Source organism: Ochotona curzoniae, unplaced genomic scaffold, assembly GCF_017591425.1.
Source record: "Ochotona curzoniae isolate NIBS_2020 unplaced genomic scaffold, NIBS_Ocur_1.0 patch58, whole genome shotgun sequence".
NCBI lineage: Eukaryota > Metazoa > Chordata > Mammalia > Lagomorpha > Ochotonidae > Ochotona > Ochotona curzoniae.
The window spans coordinates 439,870-463,871 of NW_024467037.1; the positions used below are offsets into that span (position 1 = coordinate 439,870).

General features: G+C 47.4%; 2 protein-coding genes across 2 annotated transcripts in view; one reads left to right on the forward strand and one right to left on the reverse strand.

Moving 5' to 3' along the window:
• LOC121168105 (small ubiquitin-related modifier 1) overlaps positions 1–4,355 on the forward strand; it is a 28,686-nt gene extending 24,331 nt beyond the window's left edge. Inside the window, exon 5 of the mRNA XM_040997884.1 lies at positions 3,548–4,355. Coding sequence (XP_040853818.1) covers positions 3,548–3,616 — 69 coding nt within the window. The 3' untranslated portion in view covers positions 3,617–4,355. The remainder of the gene's footprint in view (positions 1–3,547) is intronic.
• A 2,601-nt stretch (positions 4,356–6,956) lies between these two features.
• The window catches only part of LOC121168113 (uncharacterized protein KIAA2012 homolog), a 121,719-nt gene continuing 104,673 nt past the window's right edge, over positions 6,957–24,002 (reverse strand). Inside the window, exons 15-22 of the mRNA XM_040997904.1 lie at positions 19,511–19,595; positions 17,789–17,930; positions 15,686–15,797; positions 13,684–14,015; positions 10,345–10,565; positions 9,687–9,859; positions 8,696–8,915; positions 6,957–7,095 (exon numbers count right to left, since the gene is read on the reverse strand). Of these exons, the coding sequence (XP_040853838.1) occupies positions 6,957–7,095; positions 8,696–8,915; positions 9,687–9,859; positions 10,345–10,565; positions 13,684–14,015; positions 15,686–15,797; positions 17,789–17,930; positions 19,511–19,595 (1,424 nt within the window). The remainder of the gene's footprint in view (positions 7,096–8,695; positions 8,916–9,686; positions 9,860–10,344; positions 10,566–13,683; positions 14,016–15,685; positions 15,798–17,788; positions 17,931–19,510; positions 19,596–24,002) is intronic.

A 24,002-nucleotide genomic window follows, 5' to 3' on the forward strand; every position in this document is an offset into this window, starting at 1 on the left:
TGTCTTTCTCACTCTTGATAATTCTTGACTTTTCAGGTAAATAAATTTTTTTCTTTAAGATTTTATTTATTTTTATTACAAAGTCAGATAAACAGAGAGGAGGAGAGACAGATAGGAAGATTTTCTGTCTGATGATTCACTTCCCAAGTGAGTGCGACGGCCAGTGCTGTGTGATCTGAAGCCGGGAGCCAGGAACCTCTTCCGGGTCTCCCACGTGGGTGCAGGGTCCTAAAGCTTTGGGCCATCCTTGACTGCTTTCCCAGACCTCAGGCAGGGAGCTGGAAGGGAAGCGGGGCCACTGGGATTAGAACCGGCGCCCATATGGGATCCTGGTGCATGCAAGGCGAGGACTTTAGCTGCTAGGCCACGCCACCAGGCCTGGGTAAATAAATTTTTAAAAATTGAGTGAGACAGACAGACAGACATAGAGGAGAGTTCCTGGCTGCTACTTCACTCCTGAATGCCATCAGGATCTCTGGTTGCAGTTAGGCTGCGCTGAGAACTTAATCCAGGTCTCTGATAAGGGTAGCGGGAGCCCAGTGTCTTTTTGTGTCTTCAATTGTTTTATTGTGCATAACCTGTTTTCTTATATATCCCAACTCCTGTCGCTAAATAGAGGCATCTTGAAGTAAAATGTGTATGTATGTGTGTGTGTACGTAGATTCCACCTTATACAAAATAACATTCTGAATGTGGGGATGATTTACTTAGAAAGCATTTCAGATTTACTGAATTTTGAGACTAGTGTTGTATTCTGTATACCTTTTCGTTGGGTTCATCACATATGTGCTGTGATCTGTGTCGTCATCACCGCTGAGCATTGCAGATGTGACCCTAAACATTTCTACATTATCTCCTAACAATAGCTCAGTTATATTTTTAACAGAGACACAGTATTACTGGATAGCAAATTAAGGTAGATTTTATCCATGTTTTAACCAGACTCACCCAAAATATGCATTCTGACCATTCATTGTACCTCTGTGGCCTCTTTGATATGGAACTGATGTGGAACCTCAGGTTTCCGGTGCCTAACCCCATACCTGCCCTTTTATAGAGGGCCTGGTACAATGGCGTAAAGGTTGGAGCCCTCACTTCGCATGCGCCAGGATCCCATATGAGCGCCGGTTCTAGTCCCAGGGGCCCCACTTCCCATCCAGCTCCCTGCCTGTGGCCTGGGAAAGCAGTCTAGGATGGCCCAAAGCCTTGGGACCCTGCACCCGCATGGGAGACCCGGAGGAGCTCCTGGTTCCTAGCTTCGGATTGGTTCAGCTCCAGCTATTGCGGCTGCTTGGGGAGTGAACCATAGGATGGAAGGTCATCTTCTCTGTCTCTCCTCCTCTCTGTTTATCTGCCTTTCCAATAAAAATAAATAAATCTTGCTTGGCCCATGGTGTGTGGCCTCCTAGGACGTGCCTGTAGCAGGAGGCAGAACTTGAAGCCCTGGTTTCTTGTGAGGTGCAGGCGTCCCAAGCTGTCTTACACTTGCCCCCAGGAAGTTCTGTACTTCTGAGTATCACCACATCTGAGGGTACAGGATGTCCGTCTGTCTTGTTATGGCCAGTGTTAACTTTGGATACTTGGTGAAGGTGATAATCGCTTTATCCACTGTATCCCTTGTTATTGTTTAAATTGTCTGAATACCTTCAAGGTATTGGTCAGTTGTGGCCCTTTCAAATCACTCTGTTCTAATGTTTGGTTTTAATGGAAATTTTCCAACTTATGGAAAAGTTGCAGCAGTACAGAAGTTATGCATGTATTTTCCACAGATCCACCTATGTAACACTTTGCTACTTTGGCTTATTGTATGTGTGTGTGTTTATTTTTCTCTTCATCCCAATCCTTTTTTTTTTAAAGATTTATTTTTATTACAAAGTCAGATATTCAGAGAGGAGGAGAGGTAGAGAGGAAGATCTTCCGTCCGATGATTCACTCTCCAAGTGAGCACAATGGCCAGTGCTGTGCTGATCCAAGCCAGGAGCCAGGAATCTCCTCCAGGTCTCCCACATGGGTGCAGGGTCCAAGGCTTTGGGCCGTCCTTAACTGCTTTCCCAGGCCACAAGCAGGGAGCTGGATGGGAAGTGGAGCTGCCGGGATTAGAACCGGTGCCCATATGGGATCCCAGTGCATTCAAGGCAAGGACTTAGTCACTAGACCACGCCGCGGGTCCCCCAAGTATTTTTTAATGAGCACTAAGTTTATTTTCAAAATTTGAAAGAGGTACAGCTATAGCAAGAGGGAGATATAGAGAAATCTTCCATCTATTTGATCATTTTCCAAAAGGTTGCCAGGGGGTGGGCCAGTCTGAAGCCAGGAGCTTCTGCTGGGTCCCCCATGTGGGTTCAGGGGCCCAAGCAGTTGGGCCATTATTTGCTGTTTCCCCAGGCTATATTCAAGGAGCTGGATTGGAAATGAAGCAGCTGGGGTTAGAACCGGTGGCCATGTGGAATATAGCACTGTAGGTGAAAACTTAATTTGTTATACCATAGTGATGGCCCCAAAGGAAGGAATTTTATTTTTTTTTTAAGATTTATTTTTATTATTTTTTTTATTGGAAAGGTGGATATACAGAGAGGAAGATCTTCTGTCCAATGATTCACTCCCCAAGTGAGCCGCAACGGCTGATACTATGCCGATCCGAAGCCAGGAGCCTCTTCCGGGTCTCCCACGCGGGTGCAGGGTCCCAAAGCTTTGGGCCGTCCTCGACTGCTTTCCCAGGCCACAGGCAGGGAGCTGGAAGGGAAGCGGGACTGCCAGGACTAGAACCGGAGCCCATATGGGATCCCGGGCGTGCAAGGCAAGGACCTTAACCACATGCGCCACCGTGCCAGGCCCAGGACCCTGTTTTTATAAATCACATTTTAATTTTTTTTTTTAATAGAGATGGTATTCTGTCAAGTAAGGACACTTCGGGTGCTGGGTATCTTGTTATAGTAGGCTAATGTTCCACCTGTGGTACTGGCATATCATACAGGCACCAAATCGATTCCTGGCTGTTCTGCTTCTGATCCACCTCCCTGCTAAAGGCCTAGGAAAGCTGCGGAGGATGGCTCAAGTCCTTGGGCCCCTGCACCCATGTGGATGATCTCAAAGAAACTCTTGGCTCCTGATTTTGGATCTGCCCAGCTCTGGACATCAGAGCCATTTGGGAGAGAACCAATGAGAGGGTCTCTTTTTTGAGGAAGGAGACAAAAACTTAAATGCTTTTAAAAGTAAAATGTGTTTTAAAAACCAAAGCATTCAGCGATTGATTTTCATTAGATTTCCAACTTTAATATACTTGTCAAAGACACTTCAGTTGTGTACAGCAAATGAATATGGCAGTCACATGGATTCAGGTGAGTAAAGAGGAGTGAGTACACAGAATTAGGAAGCCAGATCTTGAAAATCTTTTAAGAAAAGCTCAAATCTTCCGGGTGTAACTGTGGGTCACATTTGCACCTCAGTGCTTTTAAAATGGTGGCTACCTAGTTAGAGCTCATTTAAAAATATTAAATGTGAATATTTAAATGTTTTTATATTTACTCATTTCTCTTTCCTCTTACAGCTGGGAATGGAGGAAGAAGATGTGATTGAAGTTTATCAGGAACAAACAGGTGGTCATTCAACGATTTAGATAATTTTTATTTTTTTGCTTTTCCCTTAATCCTTTTTTATTTTTAAAAATAGTTCTTTTGTAATGTGTTCAAAATGGCATTGAAAACTGGCACCCCATCTCTCTCAAACATCTGGTAATTTGAATTTTAGTGCTCACTGCTCATTGTTTCCTTTGTGCTGATCTTGGGTGATCAAGCCTTAGCCCCTCCCTCGGGCCCGCTGTTGTAAAATCAGTGTACACAGAGGCCTCCTCCTTCAGGACTGTGCATTTCAGGCTTGTGGGGTTAAGTAAGAGCGACCCACGCCAGTGTTCCTAATTGGCCCTGAGATTCTGCCAGGTGATGGCTTCACTCCTGGACTGTGACTTTCAGTGGGAGATGGAAGTTTTTCAGAGAATGGAACTGTGGAAAAATGACCTTTAACTTGAAGCTACTTTTAAAAATCTGAGGATCTGGACCAAAAGATGATCAGATTGGAGTCAAGATGACAGATTTGGTGAAAGAAATGACTAACTCCAAAGATGGCATCACTTGAAGAGAAAGCATTTTAAGATTCAAAAAAAAAAAACCTTGTCAGAAGATCCCAGAAAAGTTCTGGTTTTCATAACCAGATAATAAAAAATTATTCATGCGGAAGTGCGTACAACAGAACACTGCTCCTTTTGATTTTATTTGTACTTTTTGGCCTGGGATATGGGTTTTAAATGGACGTTGTCTGTACCAGCTTCATTAAAATAAACAATATTTGTAAAAACCGTACTATTGCTTATTTTATTTTAATTGAAAAGAACAGAAAAGGTTTTCTTGTATAATACTGGAAATTGTTTGCACATAGGATTTTCTCCAGTACTGTACAGTGGTGTTAATAACTCTGAAGCACTGAAAGTTACTGAAGTGCCTTCTCAACCAAGGATTTAATTAAGGCCACAATACCTTTTCAAAATACTCAGAGTTCTGTTTAACAACTTGATATTCCTATATGGTACATGTATGGAATAGTTACTCAATCGTATTGAATAAATGGACACACGAAAAATTGATTCATATTGGTTATTTCAGTTCAGCAGTTGTAAGACATTCTGTTTAGTTAAGGTTTGGTATGTTTTATTTTCCTTTTCTTTATGTCAAATATCTAAACACTGTGAAATTAAAATGCCACACATTAGTCTGTTCTTATCAGAGGACTTGATTTTTTCCTCTTAACTTTCATGAATCAAGTTCAGTATACCTATACAGACATAACTCAGCTCATTTTACTCCTAATAGAATGTCAGCAGAGTACTTTAGAGAATTGACCTTGAACATATTTTGAAAGCATTTTACAAACTTACAGCTATTCAAGTCACCTGCTGAAAATCCGATTCACTCAATGTTATACATTCTTATGTTTGACTGTAGTTGAAAAATTAGTTGTATAAATTAAGCTTCAAACTGGCAATTATATTCTTTTCTAGTGATTAGGAATTAGGTCCGTTTTTTAAAAAAAACCCTTTTGAGTTGTGTACTTCTGTTGAGAGATTGAATAACAAACCACACTGGCTAGTTGAGTTAATCCACATTGCATGAATTGCTAGCTTTAATTCTGTTTGGGACTGTAAGTGTATGAAGGCTGTTAGCATTTAGGTGGTGGCACTTACTTAAGTTCTGGGGAGTCGTTTTTAGTTTTTCATTCTTCAGATTGCATTGCACCCTGCTATGTTTGCCTTACAAATGCTTATCAGGTATTATAGAGCTCATAAAACAGGAGTTTCATGGCAAAAATGTACTGCTGGGTATCTGATTGGAAAGACCTCGAGTAACATTTGGCATAGCTACTTTCTCTCGTCCTTGACTAGAACATCTGAGATTGTAATAGGAGGGAGAAAATAAAGTGAATAATGGTAATTTTCCCCACAAGGATGTTTTCTTTGCTTATTCTGTTCTTGGGTTGTTTGAGCTGCTCTTTTCTTATCTGATGAAGTACTATTGAATGAATGTTCCAGTAGGGTTGGCAAGCTTGAAAAGGTTGAAGTTGTGTATTTAAATTCACCAGGATTGATACCTAGCATTTTGTGTATTTTCATTTTATTTCTACTTCATCTTACCTAAAAACAAGGAGTTAAAGTAAGCATCAGATCTAAGCAGGTCTAATAATAGCAGTAGAGAATCCAAAATAAGTACAATTTCTGGGTTGTAGCAGATCTTTAGAAAGTAAATGCCTGTGAATATTATTGAAAAGTTAGAGCAGATTACCTGTCGGCTTCTTAGCTGTGGAGAATAAAGAAGTACAGTAATGCCAAAGGAGAATTTAGGCTCAGTTATTTTATCTTATTTAACACTCTTTTGGTCCTCTTTTCATTTGAAAGGCAGGGAGCAAGATCTTCTGCCTCCTACTTCACTTCCCCAAATAACTGGCACAGCCAGGGCTGGGCCAGGCTGAAGCCAACACCCCAGAACTCCACATGGTTCTCATGGGTGACAGGAGGTCAAGTACCTGAGACATCAGCTCCCTTTCAGATTGTACACTCGCAGGAGGCTGGGCAGAAGTGGAGGAGCTGAGACTCAAACTGGGCATTCCAGTTTGACACATGAGTGTCCCACACAGTGTCTTAACTACTGTACCAAATGTTCACCCCTAGATGGGGAAATTATATGAATCACTGATTCTTCAAGGCACAGGAAGGTACAAAAAAAGAAATTAATTTTCAGGGCTCCAGAATAATTCAGTCCCATAGAACTTTGCTAATGCAAGTCTCTGTTATATAGTAGTTGCCAACTATGTCTGGCCATTGAGCACTAAAAAGTGGCTAGTGCGACAGACTGTTTAGCTACATGTGACTGTTCAGGTATCTTCCCAACGCTGCTCTGCAGTCTGAGGACATGAATCTCATGAAGCAACTCTGTTCATCAAGGGATTTATAAACACTTTGTTTTAAATAGACATTAAATCTTAGATTCTTAGAATGAAATGGCTTAGTTTTGCTTTATAAAGAGATTTACAATAAATGTTATGCGAATAAACGAGTATGAATCACTTCCTCTCAGCAAATTGAAAATTACTGTTTGCCTTTAAAATGCTACTTTTAGCTTATTCAGACACATGAAAGTGAAACACCTTGAATATCCTGAGACCATCTTACTGCTTAAAGCGAATTATGAAGTCATGGGCAGTTTTAGGCACCTATTTATGTGTTTCTAAAAAGCAAAGGATTGAGTGAAGAAGTGACTGTTGAAGCGTGGTACTGGAGAGGTGGTGGGAAAGGAGGTTACAAAGCAGAGAACATCTTAGCTGTGGGTTGAGGTGAACCAGACTGGGCCCAGGACAGAATCTGATTATAAAGCAAGTATGTCCCCACTTACTTTTTCTGTTTTCTGCTAGTCTTAAGGTCTGGGCATTTGTAGGAACTGGAAGTAAGAGTAAACCCAGGGTCGAGAGATGTTGTGTGTCCACTGCAGGCCACTGGCTTCCTTCTGGAGTTCTTGATGGAAAAGACGACGTTTCTCCAAAGCAGCTCTTTGTCTGAGGAGAGAACCACCCCAGTTACCAGCATGGGTAAGCAACCTAGAAATTGTTATAAACCGGGAGTTTGGTTTGAGTGCTCATCAGACTGGGCCAGTGGTTCTTTGGTTTTAGTGAAGGATTGTACTCTTCATTTAGTAACTTCACAAAAGATGCATTGATTGTCATGAGCCTTGTGAAAACCAAAGCTGACATTGTTAGGGTGGCAGGCGCCCTGGCTGAGCAGCCTGGCATATCTGGACTCCTGTCACACAGGAGGCAGTAAGGCCAGTTGCCACCAGCTTCCATTCCTCAGTCAAATCAGGCTGTATCAGGCTTTGCCTCTGCTTTTATGTCCTTGCTTTTCTGGTCAGTTTTCACTAAAGTGGCTTTTTTTTTTTTTTTTTTTTTTTTTTTAAGTAAAAGGGAGACCTCTTGATAGCTTGCTACAGGACATGGATTGTGTAATTCTGAAATTAATATTTTGATAATCCATTTTGTGGTACTCAACAGCTGAGGAACAACTCTGGGTAGTGATAAACTGTAGCAGAGTTGTTCTGGTAGCCTTTTCCTAGTCGCCTAATGAGTATCCTCTTAGATTGTTTATGTTGTGGAAAGCACATTTTATGGGAAAACGTGTTTATGGTGAAGGTTGGAATCCTCGCTCCCCACCCCTGGGCTTGTACCTTCTGACCCTTCAGTTTTGATGGTTCTGAAAGGGAATGGCTGTCCTTTGCTTTCACCGAGGAGGGCAATTTCCCAGTATAACAGTTGCAGAGGCCCTAGTGTTTAGAGGGTCAGTAGAGACCAAGTGACTAAAATTCTGTTCATGGAAAAAAATGCAATGACTTTGTAGGAGGAGGGGGAGGAAGGTGTCGGTCCCGTGTATTCTAACAAGGCGTCCTTAGATCTAGTCCGACCTTCCTGACCACAGGTGGACACAGTTCCTGTGCCTTGATCACTTCATTCCCTGCCTTGCTGGCTGATCCTTTGAACATGCTAGTGTCACTTCTTTGAACCTGTGCACTCCATTTGCTGGAGCGCTTTTCTCTTGATATTTATGGGGCTAGCTCCGTATCCTTCAAGGAGTTCATTATGTAACACCTCTTCTGAGAGGTCTTGCTGTGACAAACCAGTCTAAAATAAGTTTCTATTACCCTATTGCATGTTTTAAATTTTCTGTGTAGTATTTCGTTGTTGCTAGCTGAAGAATAATGAGCATCTGTCCATGCCCGCTCCCTGAATATAGACACCATGGGCGAAGAGACGTTGTCTTGCTCACTCTGGAGTTCCCAGAAGCTAGCAGTGCTTGGCCCATGGTACACAATACTTTGAGGAACAGTGGGTTTGGAATTGTGGTGTCTTAAGGTCTAGTTGTGGGGTGCCCCCAATTCTCCCTTTGGCCCTCATCCAAATCCTGTCTTGGGACTTGGCTTTTCTCATCTGGAAACCAGAAGACTGAGCTAAATGAGCTCTAAAGTGCCAAGGCAAGTTCTCCACACCGCGAAGGAACTTGTGATGTCTGCAGCAAACCATGCCTGTGGGGAGTGGGGAGGCTGCTTGTCTAAAGGGCTGTGCCCAGGCTACTAAACCCTAAATAGGCACCCCAAGTGCCTAGTACCTGGCATGTTCCTGGGCCTGTTGCAGGGCCTCCTCCGAAGCCAGCCTTGCCACTTCCTCCTCCTTCAGCCGCCTCTGCTCGGCCTCCCGCGCGGCCTGCTCCTCTGCCTCCTGTTTGCGCCTCAGGTAGTCCAGCCGTTCTTCCTCAGCCATTGCCATCAGGCGCTTCTCCTCTTCTGCCAACTGCATTTCCAGCTCCTTCTGCCTTTGCCTCTCAGCCTCTGCAGAACAGACAAGGGCTGGACTTGGTAGGGGGCATCGTTGGGAAAAGGAATTTGCTGCTCTAACTGTCCAGTTTGATTCCTAGGGTTTCCTTGTGAGGAACTTAGAGATCCTCTGTGATTACCTAGGGGAGGGCAGAGGTAATTCACTAATTTGAGTCCATCGAGCACCTGCTGTGTCCCATGTACTGTGCAACTTGTAGATTTGGGGGAGAATTTTCCAGAGCCTGTTGTGTTTATGGTGTGATAGGCAGTGGGGACTAGTATAAAATCAGAGTCCAGAAAAACTTGGTGCTCGCCCAGGTGAGCATTTGAGAGGCAGAAGCAGGAAGTGGCTGTCGTCTTACCTGCTGAAGTTCCTGCTCTCTCCCCCAAAACCAGGCTAGAAAGAACAAAAGAAGAAACAAAGCGGGCTGGAGAGAATGTACTGGAAGCTCTCTGGATGCCTGTGCCCATCTGCTAGAGAAGGAAGCAGGGGGCAGGGCGATGGCTCCAGTTTTGGTGGCCCCAAAGGGTGGACAGGGAGGTCTCTATTCAGGAGGTTATGAACTTGGGAGCAGGCCTGGAGTCATTGGCTCAGGTCAGTCTTACTTTAGTCTGATCTCAAGATACTGTGCAGTCACCGCAAGTCATCACTTTGGAAGAAACCAGCATGTGCATCCACAGGGCTTCACACACCAGCCCTAGGTGCTAGGAGTAAATGATGGCCCACAGAGGGATGCAGATCCCTGTGCCCAAGGACAGAAGCAAGGGGCCCCAGCATCTTCTCACCAGCCCTTTCGGCTTCCTCCTGTTCCCTCTTCCGCTGTAGTTCCCGCAGTTTCCTCCGGAACTCTTCTTGCTGCTGTCGGGCTCTCTCCTGGGCCACCTGCATCTGCAGCCGCTGCTTTCTTGCCGCTGCCTCCTGCTGCTGCTGTTGCTCCTCCAGTCTCTGTTTCCTTAAGCTGAGAAAACACCGGCCTCCCCTGTGAGACAAGCATGCTAGGGAAGTGTGGCCACCTACAGGCTCCTGGTGCAGCCAGGAGTGCAGAAAAGGGCTAGAACCTGATGGATGAGCCAAGGACCAGATGCCTGGAAGTTTCGGTAGTCAGCTCTGTGCTCTTGGGTCTCAAGTCCTCAAAATTTCATGTCCCCATTCTTACACAGTGGACTTTTGAAACTCATGCTCCACAGGTTGGTGGGGCCTGCATGGCATAGCCACAGGGCGAGGGTTCAGCCAGTGTTTGCTGGATGCCACTTCAGAGCCTCCCCATCTCTAGGAACTCTATGGGCCAGACTCTGCATCTTCTATCTCAGTTGTTCCTGGGAGAAGAGAGGAGGGGACAAGGAGCCTGTGGTTTCTTGCACCCCTCATAAGGCCAGTGCCAACCTTCTGCTGCCTGACATGGCCGTGGTCTCCCTGGGGCAGGTGGGGGGAGGCTAGACCCACCGGATCTCCTCTCTGTAGCGTTGCTGCTCCAGCTCCAGCTCCTCCTTCATCCTCTCTGCTCTCTCCAGCTCCTCTTGCTGGTGCCGCCTCTGCTCCTCCTGTTCCCTCCTCTTCCGTTCCACCTCCAGCCGCCTCTTCTCTGCCCTCTCCATTCGCAGCCTGTCCCTGGAAGCCAGCACCTGCTCCTGCGCCTGCTGCTGCTCCCTCTTAGGGAGGAGGCCCTGAGAAGACACAGTGCACTCAGCCCAAGGAACAGACATCACCCTCCTAACCTTTGCTTTGGGATTTGGGGAGCACAATGCACTTCTCCTGATACTGTTTGACTTGTGGGGCTGTTAGCAGGGTTCCTTGAAATAAGGCACGTGGGGCCAGACACCTGGACATGTAATGGAGATACCCATGGTGGAGTACCTGGGTTCAGAATGAGCCGTGGCTTTGGCTTCTATCACAGTTTCCTCCGAATTGCAGCCCCTGGGAAGGCAGCAAAAGATGGCTCGAGTACCTGGGTCCCTGCCACCCATGTGAGAGACCCGGATTGAATGGACGGACCTCAGTTTCTGGTTTTGTTTTTTTTTTTTTCAAGATTTGTTTTATTTTGGGCCCAGTGCAATAGCCTGACAGTTGAAGTCCTTGTTTTGAATGTGCTGGGATTCCATATGGGTACTAGTTTGAATCCCAGCAGCTCCACTTCCCATCCAGTTCTCTGCTTGTGGCTTGGAGAAGCAGTTGAGGATGACCCAAAGCCTTGGGACCCTGCACCTGCATGGGAGACCTGGAAGCATCTCTGGGCTCCTGGCCTCAGACTGACTCAGCTCCAGCTATTGCAACTGCTTGGGGAGTAAACCATCAGACAGAAGATCTTTCTGTCTCCTCTGTATATCTACCTTTCCAATAAAAAACAAATCTTTAAAACTTTTTTTTTTGAAGATTTATTATTATTATTTTTATTGGAAAGGCGGATATACACAGAGGAGAGAGAGAGAGGAAGATCTTCCGTCCGATGATTCACTCCCCAAGTGAGCACAACGGGCCGATACTATGCCGATCCGAAGCCAGGAGCCTCTTCTGGGTCTCCCATGTGGGTGCAGGGTCCCAAAGCTTTGGGCCGTCCTTGACTGCTTTCCCAGGCCACAGGCAGGGAGCTGGAAGGGAAGTGGGGCTGCCGGGATTAGAACCAGCGCCCATATGGGATCCCGGGCGTGCAAGGCGAGGACTTTTAACCACTTGCGCCACCGCGCCGGGCCCTTTTATTTTTTTTTTTTTCAAGAAAAAAGATTTATGAGACCAGTGCAATTGTCTAGTGGCTAAATCCTCACTTTGCAAGTGCTGGGATCCTATATGGGCACCAGTTCATGTCCTGGCTGCTCCACTTCCCTTCTAGTTCCTTGCTTATGGCTTGGGAAAGCAGTGGAGGATGGCTCTAAGTCTTGGGATCCAGCACCCACATGGGAGAACCAGAAGAAGCTCCCAATTTCTAGCTTCGGATCAGCTTAGCTCTGGCTGTTGTGGAAACGTGGGGAGTGAATCAGTGGATGGAACAGCTTTCTGTCTCTCTTCTCTGTAAATGTGCCTTTCCAACATAAATAAAACATTAAAAAAGGAAAAAGATTTCTTTATTTAAAAAGCAGAGGTAGCAGAGGAGACAGTAAAAGGTATCTTCTCTCCGTTGGTTCGCATCCCCAGATGGTTGCCATGGCCAGGGCTGGGCTGGCCAGGTGTGGTTATGACACCAGCGATTTGACAGGTGCACTACACACAGCTGACTCATGGGAGCTTAACTATAGTGGCTCAGTGTTTCAAGTCACTTTTTAAAAAGTGATAGGCAGAGTTACATGGAGAGAAGGATCAAGTGAAATCTCCCATCTACTGGTTCACTCTCCAAATGGCTGCAACAGGCCAGGCCTGCCCAAAGCCAGGAGCTTCTAGGTTCTCCCATGTGGATGCAAGGCCCACGGCCTTGAGCCATCCTCTGCTGCTTTCCCAGACGTGTTAACAGGGAACTGGATTGGAAGTGGGACTTTAAAATACTCTTTAAAATAATGCCTCCAAATGCCACTCACACCTTTATTTCAGTGGAAGAAATATAGGGGCTGACATAGCCATGTCACTATCCCACATGGGTGCTGATTCGAGTCCTGGCTGCTCTGCTCCTGGTCAGCTCCCTGCTGTGCTCATTCACCTGGAAGGCAGCAGAAGCTGGCCCCAGCCATGGATGGGAGACCTGGGTAGGGTTTCTGGCTCCTGACTTCCACCCGGCCAAGCCCTGGCTGTGCAGTCATTGGGTAGTGAACCAGCAGATGAGATACTTCTCTCTGTAAACTCTGCCTTTCAAAGAAGCAAGTAAGTATTTTTAAAAACATAACAAAAACAGGGCCCGGCGCGATGGCGCAGTGGTTAAGGTCCTCTTTTTCGCCTTGCACGCCCGGGATCCCATATGGGCGCCGGTTCTAATCCTGGCAGCCCCGCTTCCCTTCCAGCTCCCTGCCTGTGGCCTGGGAAAGCAGTCGAGGACGGCCCAAAGCTTTGGGACCCTGCACCCGCGTGGGAGACCCGGAAGAGGCTCCTGGCTTCGGATCGGCATAGCATTGGCCGTTGTGGCCACTTGGGGAGTGAATCATCAGACAGAAGATCTTCCTCTCTGTCTCTCTCTGTATATCTGCCTTTCCAATAAAAATAAAATAAATCTTTAAAAAAAATAACGAAAACAGAACAGTAGCCTGTTCCAGAGGCAAATAGGTTCTGCTGGTCTTGCTGAGAGGACATATCTGAGTGGTGTGTTTTCTCTGCACTGTAGGGATTTTCAGGGTAGTTTGCTTTAACCGTCAGCTTTTCTCTTCAGACCTCCACATGAGAATCCAGGTCCTGGAACAAAGCGGCTCTGGCATGGAAAAGCACCTAGTGAAGGCCAGTGTTTGTACTGAAGCTGCCTCGGGTCCAGTTGTGGATGCCCAAGAGGCAGCTGAGGAGAGTAGGTATTTCCACAGTCTGTGGCAGGCAAGCACTCAGGGAGCCCCAGGTCCATCCCAGGACTCAGCCCCCCTTTCCTTGTGTCCTGGAGAAGCGCGCCTCTCCCAGACGGTGTGGCCCCCACTTCCTGCATTGCACGGGCTGCCCAGGCCTTCCCCGGCACTCTCAGGGCCTCCTAGGATGCATCACGGCAGTGGGACCCTACCACCCCGTGTCCTTGATTAGGTCTGAGTGCTTTACTCGGTAAGTCTGTTAACCAGAGTGGAACAGAGAGAACCAGTGTGTTGCACGGCTAGTCCAGTCTCTGCAACACAATTTGAGGGCTGTCTCCTTCCCCTCTGAAGATGCCCCAGGTGGGAATAGCCAGTCTACCTGCAGTGGCTCCTCCGGGCTTCTCTCTCCTTCAGGGTCCACGTGACCAGCAACAGCTGTGGCCTGGCTGGGCGATGATCTTCCCTCGAGAGAAACTTGGGTTTCCGGAAAGTCATACTTGTGAGCAAGCCAAGGGCCGTCTAAGATGGGGCTGGCCGAGAAGCAGCCTCTGCCTGTGTCTTCTGTTCTGCTGGAGTCGGGGCCATGAGGCCCAGCTAACTCCGCCAGTTCCACATCCCTTGCCTTCTGGGGCCTGCCCCTCTTCACACCTGCTGTTTTGGCTTTGGAAGTGAGCTCCGATTTCCTTTCAGCCTTTGAGGGCTTTGTTTTGCCTGGGGGAGAACAATTAGGGACAGAGGTATAGGTTTAGGCGAATGCCATTTCTGTCACCCCTTATGGCAACTGTTGAGTTTTCACCTGCAGTGGCATCATCCAGGGTGTACAGTCCTGAGCCCCACCTTCTCACACTGTCCCAGGGGGTATCTGCAAGCACCCCATGTATTTTAAGAGTACTCTTCAGACCACACTTTGTGAAACTGCCTTATCCCTACTGGGGCCCACTGTCCTTGGCAGCACAAATATAACAGCTCTGTTTCACCCTGCTCTATGGTGAGGACAAGGCTTTTGCACAAGGAGACCAGAGGCTCAGCTGGAAGATATAGCCTTTGGCGTCTGTGGCCCTGTAACCTGGCAAAGCTTTCTGTGGCCCTAAGGACTCTTCCTGGTGCAGCTCTGGGGACTACGAGAATTTACCTTTGTCCAGTCTTGCCCAAGCTGTGGGCTGTAAACATGTAAGTTCAGTTTACAAAGCAAATGCTGAAAACAGACCAGGGCCCGGAGGGTAGCCAGCAGTGCCCCCTCCAGCATGTGCTCTGGCTGGAGGGCCTGCGCGCCAAGCAGACAGCTTAAGTCCTCAGCAGCACGGGACTCTGACTCCCTGGTGAGGTGCAGCGGAGGTGGAATGAGGGGGTGGGGAGGACTGCTCAGAGCTCAGGTTACGTCCGGTCCCTGTCCATGATGCCATCGCTCCTCAATGTTCTGGTATGACAGACAGGCTAAATGTCCACTATCCAAAGTACTTGGAAAGAAAAGTTTCAGATTTTAGATTTTTTTTTACTCTTTATGCCTATATGATGAAATATCTTGGGGAATAGGACTCATGTCAAAAGACAAAATCCAGGGGCTGGCATTGTGACATAGCAGGCTAAGCCTTCACCTGCAATGCTGGTATCCCATATGGGATAAAACCTGGCTGCTCTGCTAGTGTGCTGGGAAAGGAGCGCAGGATGGCCCAGGTACTTGGACCCTGCACCCATGTGGGAGACCTGGAAGAAGTTTCAGGCTCCTGGCTTTGGCCTGATCAAGCCCTGGTCATTGTGGCCATTTAGGAAGTAAACCAGTGGATGGAAGATACTGTCTCTCTGTAACTCCGCCCCCCAGGGTCTGCATTAGCAGGAAGTTGGGGTCAGGGTCAGAACCAGGTACTGAGTTAGCATCGTGCTTTGCAAAGCGAGTCTGCCTTGTCGGTGAAATCACCTTTTTGACCGTGATCTACATTTTGACTATGATCTGTCCCGGGAGGCAGGTCTGGGATTTCCTGTTTGCAGCATAACGTCAGTTCTCCCATTTTCAGATTCTTAGAATCCTTCACACTTCAGAGTTTGGGATTACAGGTGCTCAGTTTTTCAGGTATTAGTCCATCAAGGCAGTGGTAAGAGCATGCACCAGGAGTGGGTTCACCACCCTGCTGTATTTGGTCTATGTGTAAGTCACCCAATCTCTTTCAGCCTCAGCTGCTGCGTGTGGTCGTAGTGACTCCTATTTCATGGAGGTGCTGGGAGGATTCCATGAGATCACATATGCTCCAATGCAGCTGGATGACCCCAGGTCTCTAGGGCCTCCTCTAATGACATGGGGAGACCACGATGCTCAGATGCAGGCTGGTCCCCCGTCCCCGCTCTGGCAGCCTTCTGGATTGTTCCTCACACACACGCTCTCTTACCCACAGCAGCCTCGGCTCCTCTGAGAGCCTTTTTCTCCTGCTCCCTTCCTGGGGCTTGGCTCTCGTCTGCCTGGGTTCTTCTTCTGTTGACCTTGGCAGTCAGCTCCTTCCCCTGAAGGGGAGACATAAAGAAGGGAACTGTGATTCATGCAGGACACCAAAAAACCCACCAGAGGAAGACTGCCGGCCAAGCTGAAGGAACGGCTTGAAGGGAACCTGTGTGGGTTCCAAATCCAGCAGGACAGTCACTCTTTGTGGACCTCGTTTGGGAGATTTGAAGATTCAGCATTTACAAAGTGCTGGGAGCTGGGGCTGACATGTGGTACAGAGGGTTAGGCTGCCTGTTGATGCTGGGTTGAGTCCCAGCTCCTCCACTTCTGATCCACCTGTCTGATAATGGCCTATGAAAAGCAGCAGAAGGTAGTCCAAGTGCTTGGACCCCTGCACCCAGGTGGTACACCTGGATGAAGCTCCCGACTCATGGCTTTGGCTGGGCCCAGCCCTGGCCCGCCTGCTGATACGATTTAAGGAGTAGAACAGCAGATGGAAAATTTCTTTTTCTAACTCAGCCTTTAAAACAAGTAAATTATCATTAAAAATAATTCTAGGAAAAAAATTCCAGGATTAGTTTTATAGGAGGAGAAAGAAAAAATGACATACTTTATGGGGAAGCTAAACTATGACCCACAGGGGCCAGCACTATGGTATGTTATGCTAAGCCTCTGCCTGAAGTGCTGGCATCCCAAATGGGTGCTGGTTTGAGTCCAGCTGCTCCACTTCCTATCCAGCTGTTGATGCACGTGAGAAAGCAGCAGAGGATGGTTCACAGTCCTTGGGCCCCTGTACCCACGTGGGAGACCTGAAACATGCTCCTGCCTTCAGACTGACCTAGCTCCGGCCATTGCAGCCATTTGGAAAGTGAACCAGTGGGTGGAATATTCTCTTTATTTTTTCTCTGTAGCTCTGCCTTTCCAATAAAAATAAATAAAAATCCCCAAATCTGTGACCTACAGAGCTAGATTAAAGTGAAGCAGTTTTTACCTTTGATAAATTGATGTTGCCACCCCTAAGGTTGAGTATTTTGATTTTTAAACATTTATGTTATTTGAAAGTCAGGGAGATGCCTTTCTCTAAGTATACATAGAGAAAGAGAAACTGATATCTGATCTAGATGTCAATCTGTCCAACCATCCGTCCATCCATCCAAATATATATATATTATCCAAATATATATATCTTGTACATTATATTATATATTATCCAAATAATATATACGTATCCATCCAAATATAAATATTTTTCTATAGAGAAACACAGGGGGAGATGACCTATCTGCTGGTTCACTCCCCAGGTGCCTGCACAGCTGAGGCTAGGCCAGGCTGAAGCCAGGCTCCAGGAACTCCATCTGGTCACCCACATGATGACAGGGAACCATGTATGTGAGCCATCTGCTACCACTTAGGATGTGTACGAACAGGAAGCTGAATTGGGAGAGGAGCAGGGACTGAAGCCCAGGCACCCTGCTGTAGGATGGAGGCATCCCAAGCAGCAGCTTAAGCTACTAGACCAAACTCCTGTCACCCGTGTTGTAAGTGAAAGCCAGTGTTATTCATTGCTGCATCATTTACTAACTTCCATGAAACCTCAGGCAGATGGTGACAGCCATGTTAGTCTCTGCTTTCTCTCCTGCACTGAAACCACACAGATGTTCTCCTAAGAGCAGATGGCAGAGGAGGGTCATGCTACCCTCTTGGTATCTTTGTAGGGACTGGAAATGGACACCCCATCCTGCAGAAGGACATAGCAGGACAAGACCTGGAGAGCAAATCCAGGCTGGATCTGGGCCCCACCCGTGGCCACTCTGACAGACGATCTTATACAATGGTACTTCCAACAATTCATGGAAAGTGGAATGAAAACAGGAGTGTATTTTGTTGCAGAACAATTTAAAAACCCATGCATAGTTTTCAAAATATGCACCTTCCATGAATTTTTGGAAGTCCCGAAAGTCTGTATGGTGAGCAGTCTTCACCATGGCACCTGGTGGCCTGCTTGGGGTCTGGGGAGGGTTTTCAGATGGGACTCCTGGGTGTTTTCACTCACACGTCTGGGGCTGGCAGGTGCCTGCTGGCTGGACAGTCTTGGCAGAAGAGATGCATCCGCTTTGCCCAAGCGCTTTGGTGCATCAGGTCTGTGTCTGGGAAGTCCTCTGGGCAGGTGGGAAACATTGCTGCTATCCCTGCCTCTGTGGAAAGAACGGACCAATGGGAGTGAGTTAGAAAGACCTGGTGGGAAAGGAGGAGGGCACGTGACCCTAATTGAGCCCCTGCTCTCTGCCAGGCCCTGCATAGGCCACTTGACAGGATCAGCCAGCCATCTCCCTCAACACCTGCAAAATCAGCTTTGTCCTGTGGGCTTTCCTCAAGGGCAATCCCTCAAGTGTGGGATTCATTAGATGATGCAGAGTGACTTAATTGAAATGTCTTCCATGGAAAAAGGAAAGGAACCCTGAAGGAAAAAACTGTCTTAGGAACATGCAACACATCTGTCCACTCCCTGATGCTCTCTGAGTTCTAGATCAGATTCGGTTGCTGGAAGGTCACAGGCTGTTAGCTGTGGAACTATTGTCATGGACGCTGTGCTCCGGGGGGGTAAGAAGGCCACTGAATACCATCTCTGGTCTTGCTAATGGTGGCGGCAGCAGGAGTGTGCATGTACCTGGTGCCATGCCTGTGCCCAAGCGTCTCTCCTTTTAGCTCAGTCGGGCCTATGCCAGCTCAGGGCCCTGCTGTGGAAACTTGAGAAATAGTTGTTGAATGAGGTAAGTGCAATTTCCTATAAATATATGAGTCTTTAAATCTTTCAATGTCACCCAATTAACCACCCCTGCTCCCCCTGATGACGTCAGTGCTAGCAAACCTTGCTCTTCCCTAAGGAACAAGTGTGCGACCAGCGAACACGACAAGCCTGAGTGTGTTGCCTTTTTTTCTGCTTTTTAAACGCTCACGCTCAGGAGTGCCTGTGTCAAGTCTGAAATTTATGCTCAATGGCTATAATGACTTTTATGGAGTGCCTATATATATATTTGTCCTCCTGGGGTTTTCCAAAATTATTTTTATTTCTTTATTATTTGGGGGGAGGTGTTGGGGTGTTGTTAAACTCATTGTGAAAAATTACTCCCTATGAAAATAAAATGGAAAAAAACCAAACAGCACCATTTCCCCAGTGGCTGTCTGGGTCATGCAAGTGCCTTTCCCTCTCTGCTCCTGCAGAAAGAGAAAGCTCTGGACCCCAGCAGCAATCCTTGTTGCACTGGGAAGGTGTGGGCCGCTTCTCAAGCCACCGAGGCTCGTGGGAGGCCATGATGGGCTCTAGTTCCAGGGGGAGCCAGGGAAGATCACGCCTGGTGCTGCAGCCAGAAGGCACCTGGGGCAACGAGCTCCCAGGGAGCACACAGGGCAGACACGTTAGCATCTGCTGCTGCAGCTGCCTCTCCGGGTCCATCACCCAGAGCTGAGTGAATGCTCAACAGAGACGCAGGTTGACCTCAGGTTCCCAGGCCTCTCAATAAACCTCAAAGTTACAGACATAGCTGCTTCCGCATGTCAGAGTTGCACTCGGCTCTCCACCTACCCCAGCCACACAATGCAGTAGATCATAGTTTAATCATTCCCATCTGTTTCTCTTAATTCTAGCTGTCCCAACATGCTGAGAATGCTCATGTGTCCCGGCGGGGGGTGGTGGTGGGGAATAGAAGCTAAATTGTTGAAAGAAAAATACAGTGAAAGCAGACAAGTCCTTGGCGCTGCTGTTTCGAACACTTACGTATTTTTTACAATATCGGCCACAGGGGTCTGGATGGGCTCAGCCAGGCAAGCGCTGAGAGGGTCAAGGGTCACGGCCCCAGGCTCTGTGAAAACAAAGAGTATCCTCCCTCAGCGCAGTGGGGTCAGAACATCCCGGAGAAAATCAGACAGCAGATCATCCTGCAAGTCAGAACAAGGGGCGCTCAAGCTAGGATGCACAGGAAGTACAAACTGCGGCTGGCACCTGGCAAAGTGACATTACCGTTACATCAGCGCAGCCTGTAGGGGGAGCCATTGTGCTGCTGTGCGTGAAGGCAGCTGCGTGCAGTGGACCAGCTGGCTGATCCAGGCGCTGATGCGCCTGCGCAGACAGCAGAGGCTGGCCCAGCATCCTCTACTACTCAGGTGTGTGGTAGACCCAGACAGAGGTGGACTGAGCCAGGGAAAAGAAGCCCGCTTGCTCTCAGCCTCTCAACCCTGCCCTTCTTCTCTCCTCCACCGCCCTTCCCGCCTCTCCTCTCCTCTCCTTTCATTATCCCATCCTTTGGGATGTTTTAGCCTTTGACAAGAAATTCCACTCCTGGGTATTCATCATAGGAAACATTTAGAAAGAATAACAGGCTTTTGGGGGGGGAACAAACTTAACGTGTCATAATTACTAATTTGGTAATAACTCACAAGAGATTTTGGAAAATAATTTATGATACAACTGTTGGCACAAAATTCTTTATAGGGCCCAGCGGCGTGGCCTAGTGGCTAAGATCCTCTCCTTGAACGCGCCTGGGTCCCATGTGGGCTCTGGTTCTAATCCCGGCAGCTCCACTTTCCATCCAGCTCCCTGCTTGTGGCCTGGGAAAGCAGTTGAGGACGGCACAAAGCTTTGGGACCCTGCAACCGTGTGGGAGACCTGGAGAAGGTTCCAGGTTCCTGGCTTCGGATCTGCACAGCACCAGCCGTTGCGCTCACTTGGGGAGTGAATCATCGGACAGAAGATCTTCCTCTCTGTGTCTCTCCTCTCTTTATATCTGATTTTGTAATAAAAATAAGCAAATCTTAAAAAAAACAAAATTCTTTATAAAGCTACATAGGGGGCCTGGTGCAGTAGCCTAGTGGCTAAAGGTCTTGCCTTGTACATGCTGGGATCCCATATGGGTGCTGGTTTGTGTCTCGGCAGTGCCTCTTCTCATCTAGCTCTCTGCTTGTGGCCTGGGAAAGCAGTTGAGGACTGCTTATTTTTTTTTTTAAAATGCATTAAAAAAATATACTTAGGGTAGCCATGCGATGCATTGGACTAAGCCACTGTTGAGAACGCAGGCGTTCCACCCTGGAGCACTGGGCCAAGTCCTAGTCCCCCTCGGCTTCGCAGCTAGTTTCCGGCTCATGCACCTTGCGAGGCGGAAGGTGATGGCTAAGTGCTTGGGCTCCCGCCACCCACATGAGGGACCTGGGTGGAATTCCACATCCTGGCCCTGGCCTGGCCCTGGCTGGCTGTTGTGGTCCTTCTGGTGAGTGAACCAGCAGGTGCAAGATAGAGTTCTCTCTGTGTCTCCCTCTTTATCATTCTTTCAAATGAATCTTTAAAAAAGATGAACAGAGGTGGGCACTGTGGCGTAGCACGTAAAGCTGCTGCCCGCTGTGTTGACATCCAGGTGTGGGCTAGCTCGAGTCCCGGCTGCTGCACTGCTGGTCCAGCTCCTTGCTATTCGGCCAGGAAAGCAGCTGAAGATGGTGCAAGTATTTGGGCCTGTGAATCTATGTGAGAGATGAAGCTCCTGGATTCAGCCTGGGCCAGCCTGGTCATCGCAGACATCTGGGGGAGTGAGTCAGCAGAGCCCTCTCCCTTGGTTTCTCCTTCTCTTTGTAATTCTGCCATAATATTTATAATAACTCATATATAAAAAATAATCATATATAATAAATTATATATAAAAATCTTATATTTATATAAGATTATTTATTTTTACTGGAAACTCAGATTTGCAGAGAGGAAAGACAGAAAGATCTTCCATCCGCTGGTTCACTCCTCAAATGGTTGCAATGGCCAGAGCTGAGCTAATCCGAAGCTGGGAGCCTAGAGCGTCTTCCAGGTCTCCCATGCGGGTTCAGGGTCCCAAGGCTTTGGGCCACACTCTGCTGCTTTCCCAGGCCACAAGCAGGGAGCTGGATGAGAAGCAGGGCAGCTGGATACAAACCCGAACCCATATGGGATCCCAGCACATGCGAAGTGAGGATTTAGCCACTAGGCTGTTGCACCGGGCCTATAAATGTTTAAAAGATAAAGATATAGACTACAGAATAGTGTGTAAGAACTCTGAACTCTGGATGGATAAGGGCTGAAACAGACAAGGAGCAAGGAGACACATGCTAGAACAAGAGGAGGCTTGTGTGTAGTTAACCTTTTCTTACAGCCTCAGTGTGGTTATAGCATTGAAAAGCAAATTGATGTAAAGGTGAGAGTTAGGGAAGGGGCCGGTATTGTGGCATAGTGGGTAAAGCTGCTTCCTGTGACACATCTCATATGAGTGCTAGTTGGAGTCCCGGCTGCGCCACTTCACCATCGGCTCCCTGGTGTTAGGCCTGGGACAGCAGCAGTAGTTGGCCCCAATGCTAGGGCCTCTACACCTATGTGGGAGAACCAGATAAATGGACCAGATCTGGCTGTGGGAGCCATTTGTGGAGTGAACCAGCAGAGACTTTTCTGTTTCTACCCCCACTACCTGGACTCTTTCAAACAAAATTAATATTGGGGCTGGAGTTGCGGTCTAGGGGGCTAAGCCGCTGTTTGTGCTTCTGGCATCCTATATTAGAATTGCCAGTTTGAGTCTTGGCTGCTCTACTTTCCATCCAGCTCCCTGCTAAAGTGCCTAGGGAAAGCAGTGAAGGTGGCCCAGATGATTGGGGCTCTGCACCTACATGGAGACCCCGATGGAGTTCTGGGTACCTAGCTGGTGTGGACATCTGGCAAGTTGAACCAGTGGATGGGGAATCTGTTTTTCTGGCACTCTGTGTTCCCATAAGTGATTTCTATTTGAAGGGGACTTTCTGCAGGTGGCACAGCCAGCCCTCCCGGCTCCTTTGGGAGGAGACTCTCCAGACCCCGTTGGTGCATGGCAACAGGCTGCCTTACTGTGCGTGCTCCAGTTAAACAATTTTTTTGTGACTATGGAAGCTGTATTTCATTGCAGAAAATTTGAAAATCATAAATAAGCATCCAAATGAAAAAAAAACCTCTTATGAGCAACACAAAACTATCCGTACTCTTTTTAAAATAAAAGATTTATATTTATTTTTATTAAAAAGGTAGATTTACAGAGAGAAGGAGAGCAGAGAGAAAGATCTTCCATCCATTGGTTCACTCTCCAAGTGGCTGCAGTGACCAGAGCTGAGCTGATCCAAAGCCAGGAGCCAGGAGCTTCTTCTGGGTCTCCCACATGGGTACAGGGTCCCAAAGCTTTGGGTTGTCCTCGACTGCTTTCCCAGGCCACAAGCAGGGAGCTGGATGGGAAACGGAGTAGCCAGGACATAAACTAGTGCTCATATGGATCCTGGCACATGCAAATCAAGGATTTAGCCACCAGGTTATCGCACTGGGCTCCTGAATTCTCATCTATTACTGGTTGCCAGGCATAGTGGCATAACCGCTTGAGAAGACGGAGTGGCAATTTCCCAAGAAGTTAAACATGTACATGCCAGATTGCTCACCTGTTCTCCTATGTGTCTGATCCAAGAGAAATGAAACGCACACATTCATAGAATGATTTGAACGCAAATGGTCAGGGCAGCTTTTAGTAATGGTAAAAAAAAAGCAAACTTGAAACAGCCCACATATCCATCCACGGGTGAACTGGGTCTGCACACAGCCCTACTGTGTAAAGGAGTGCTGTCCAGTGGTAAAGGAGGAGAGGCCTTTCGATACACCTGACAGCACAGCATAAATCACAGGATTCTTATTAACCTGAGTGAAAGCAGCAGACAAAGCATGTGGAATGATTCCATTTACTCAAAATTGTAAAAGAATGCGACAGAGCAGGTGAGCAGCTGCCTGGGCGTGGAGGGCCTCGAGAGGGGGAGGCCCGTGGAGGGTGCTGGACACGGTCCGTGTTTTAGTGCACCGGGGGCTGTCTGCATAGAGCTATACATTTATGCCCAACCTTATCCAATTGTACAGTTTTAAAAAGTGCTTTAAAAAGTGTCAATTATCCCTCAAAGTATTTTAAAAACTCAGCAGGGAATATATTAGACAAATCAGGGGCCCCAAATAGTGCAACACATGGCCACCCCAACCCCACAGTGCAACTCCTGCAAGTATTTTAGTGTAATTACTGTCATGTATCAGCAAAATCATCTTTTCATAAACTCAATTTGGGCACATATAGTTTTAAGCTTCTATATCATTAGAACCTTCCCATATAAGTAAATATTCAACAATATATGCCATCTTTTGGCTAGTATTACCCACAATTTGGCCAACATGCAATATAAAAAATGAAAAGCAGTAAGATTTTTTTTAA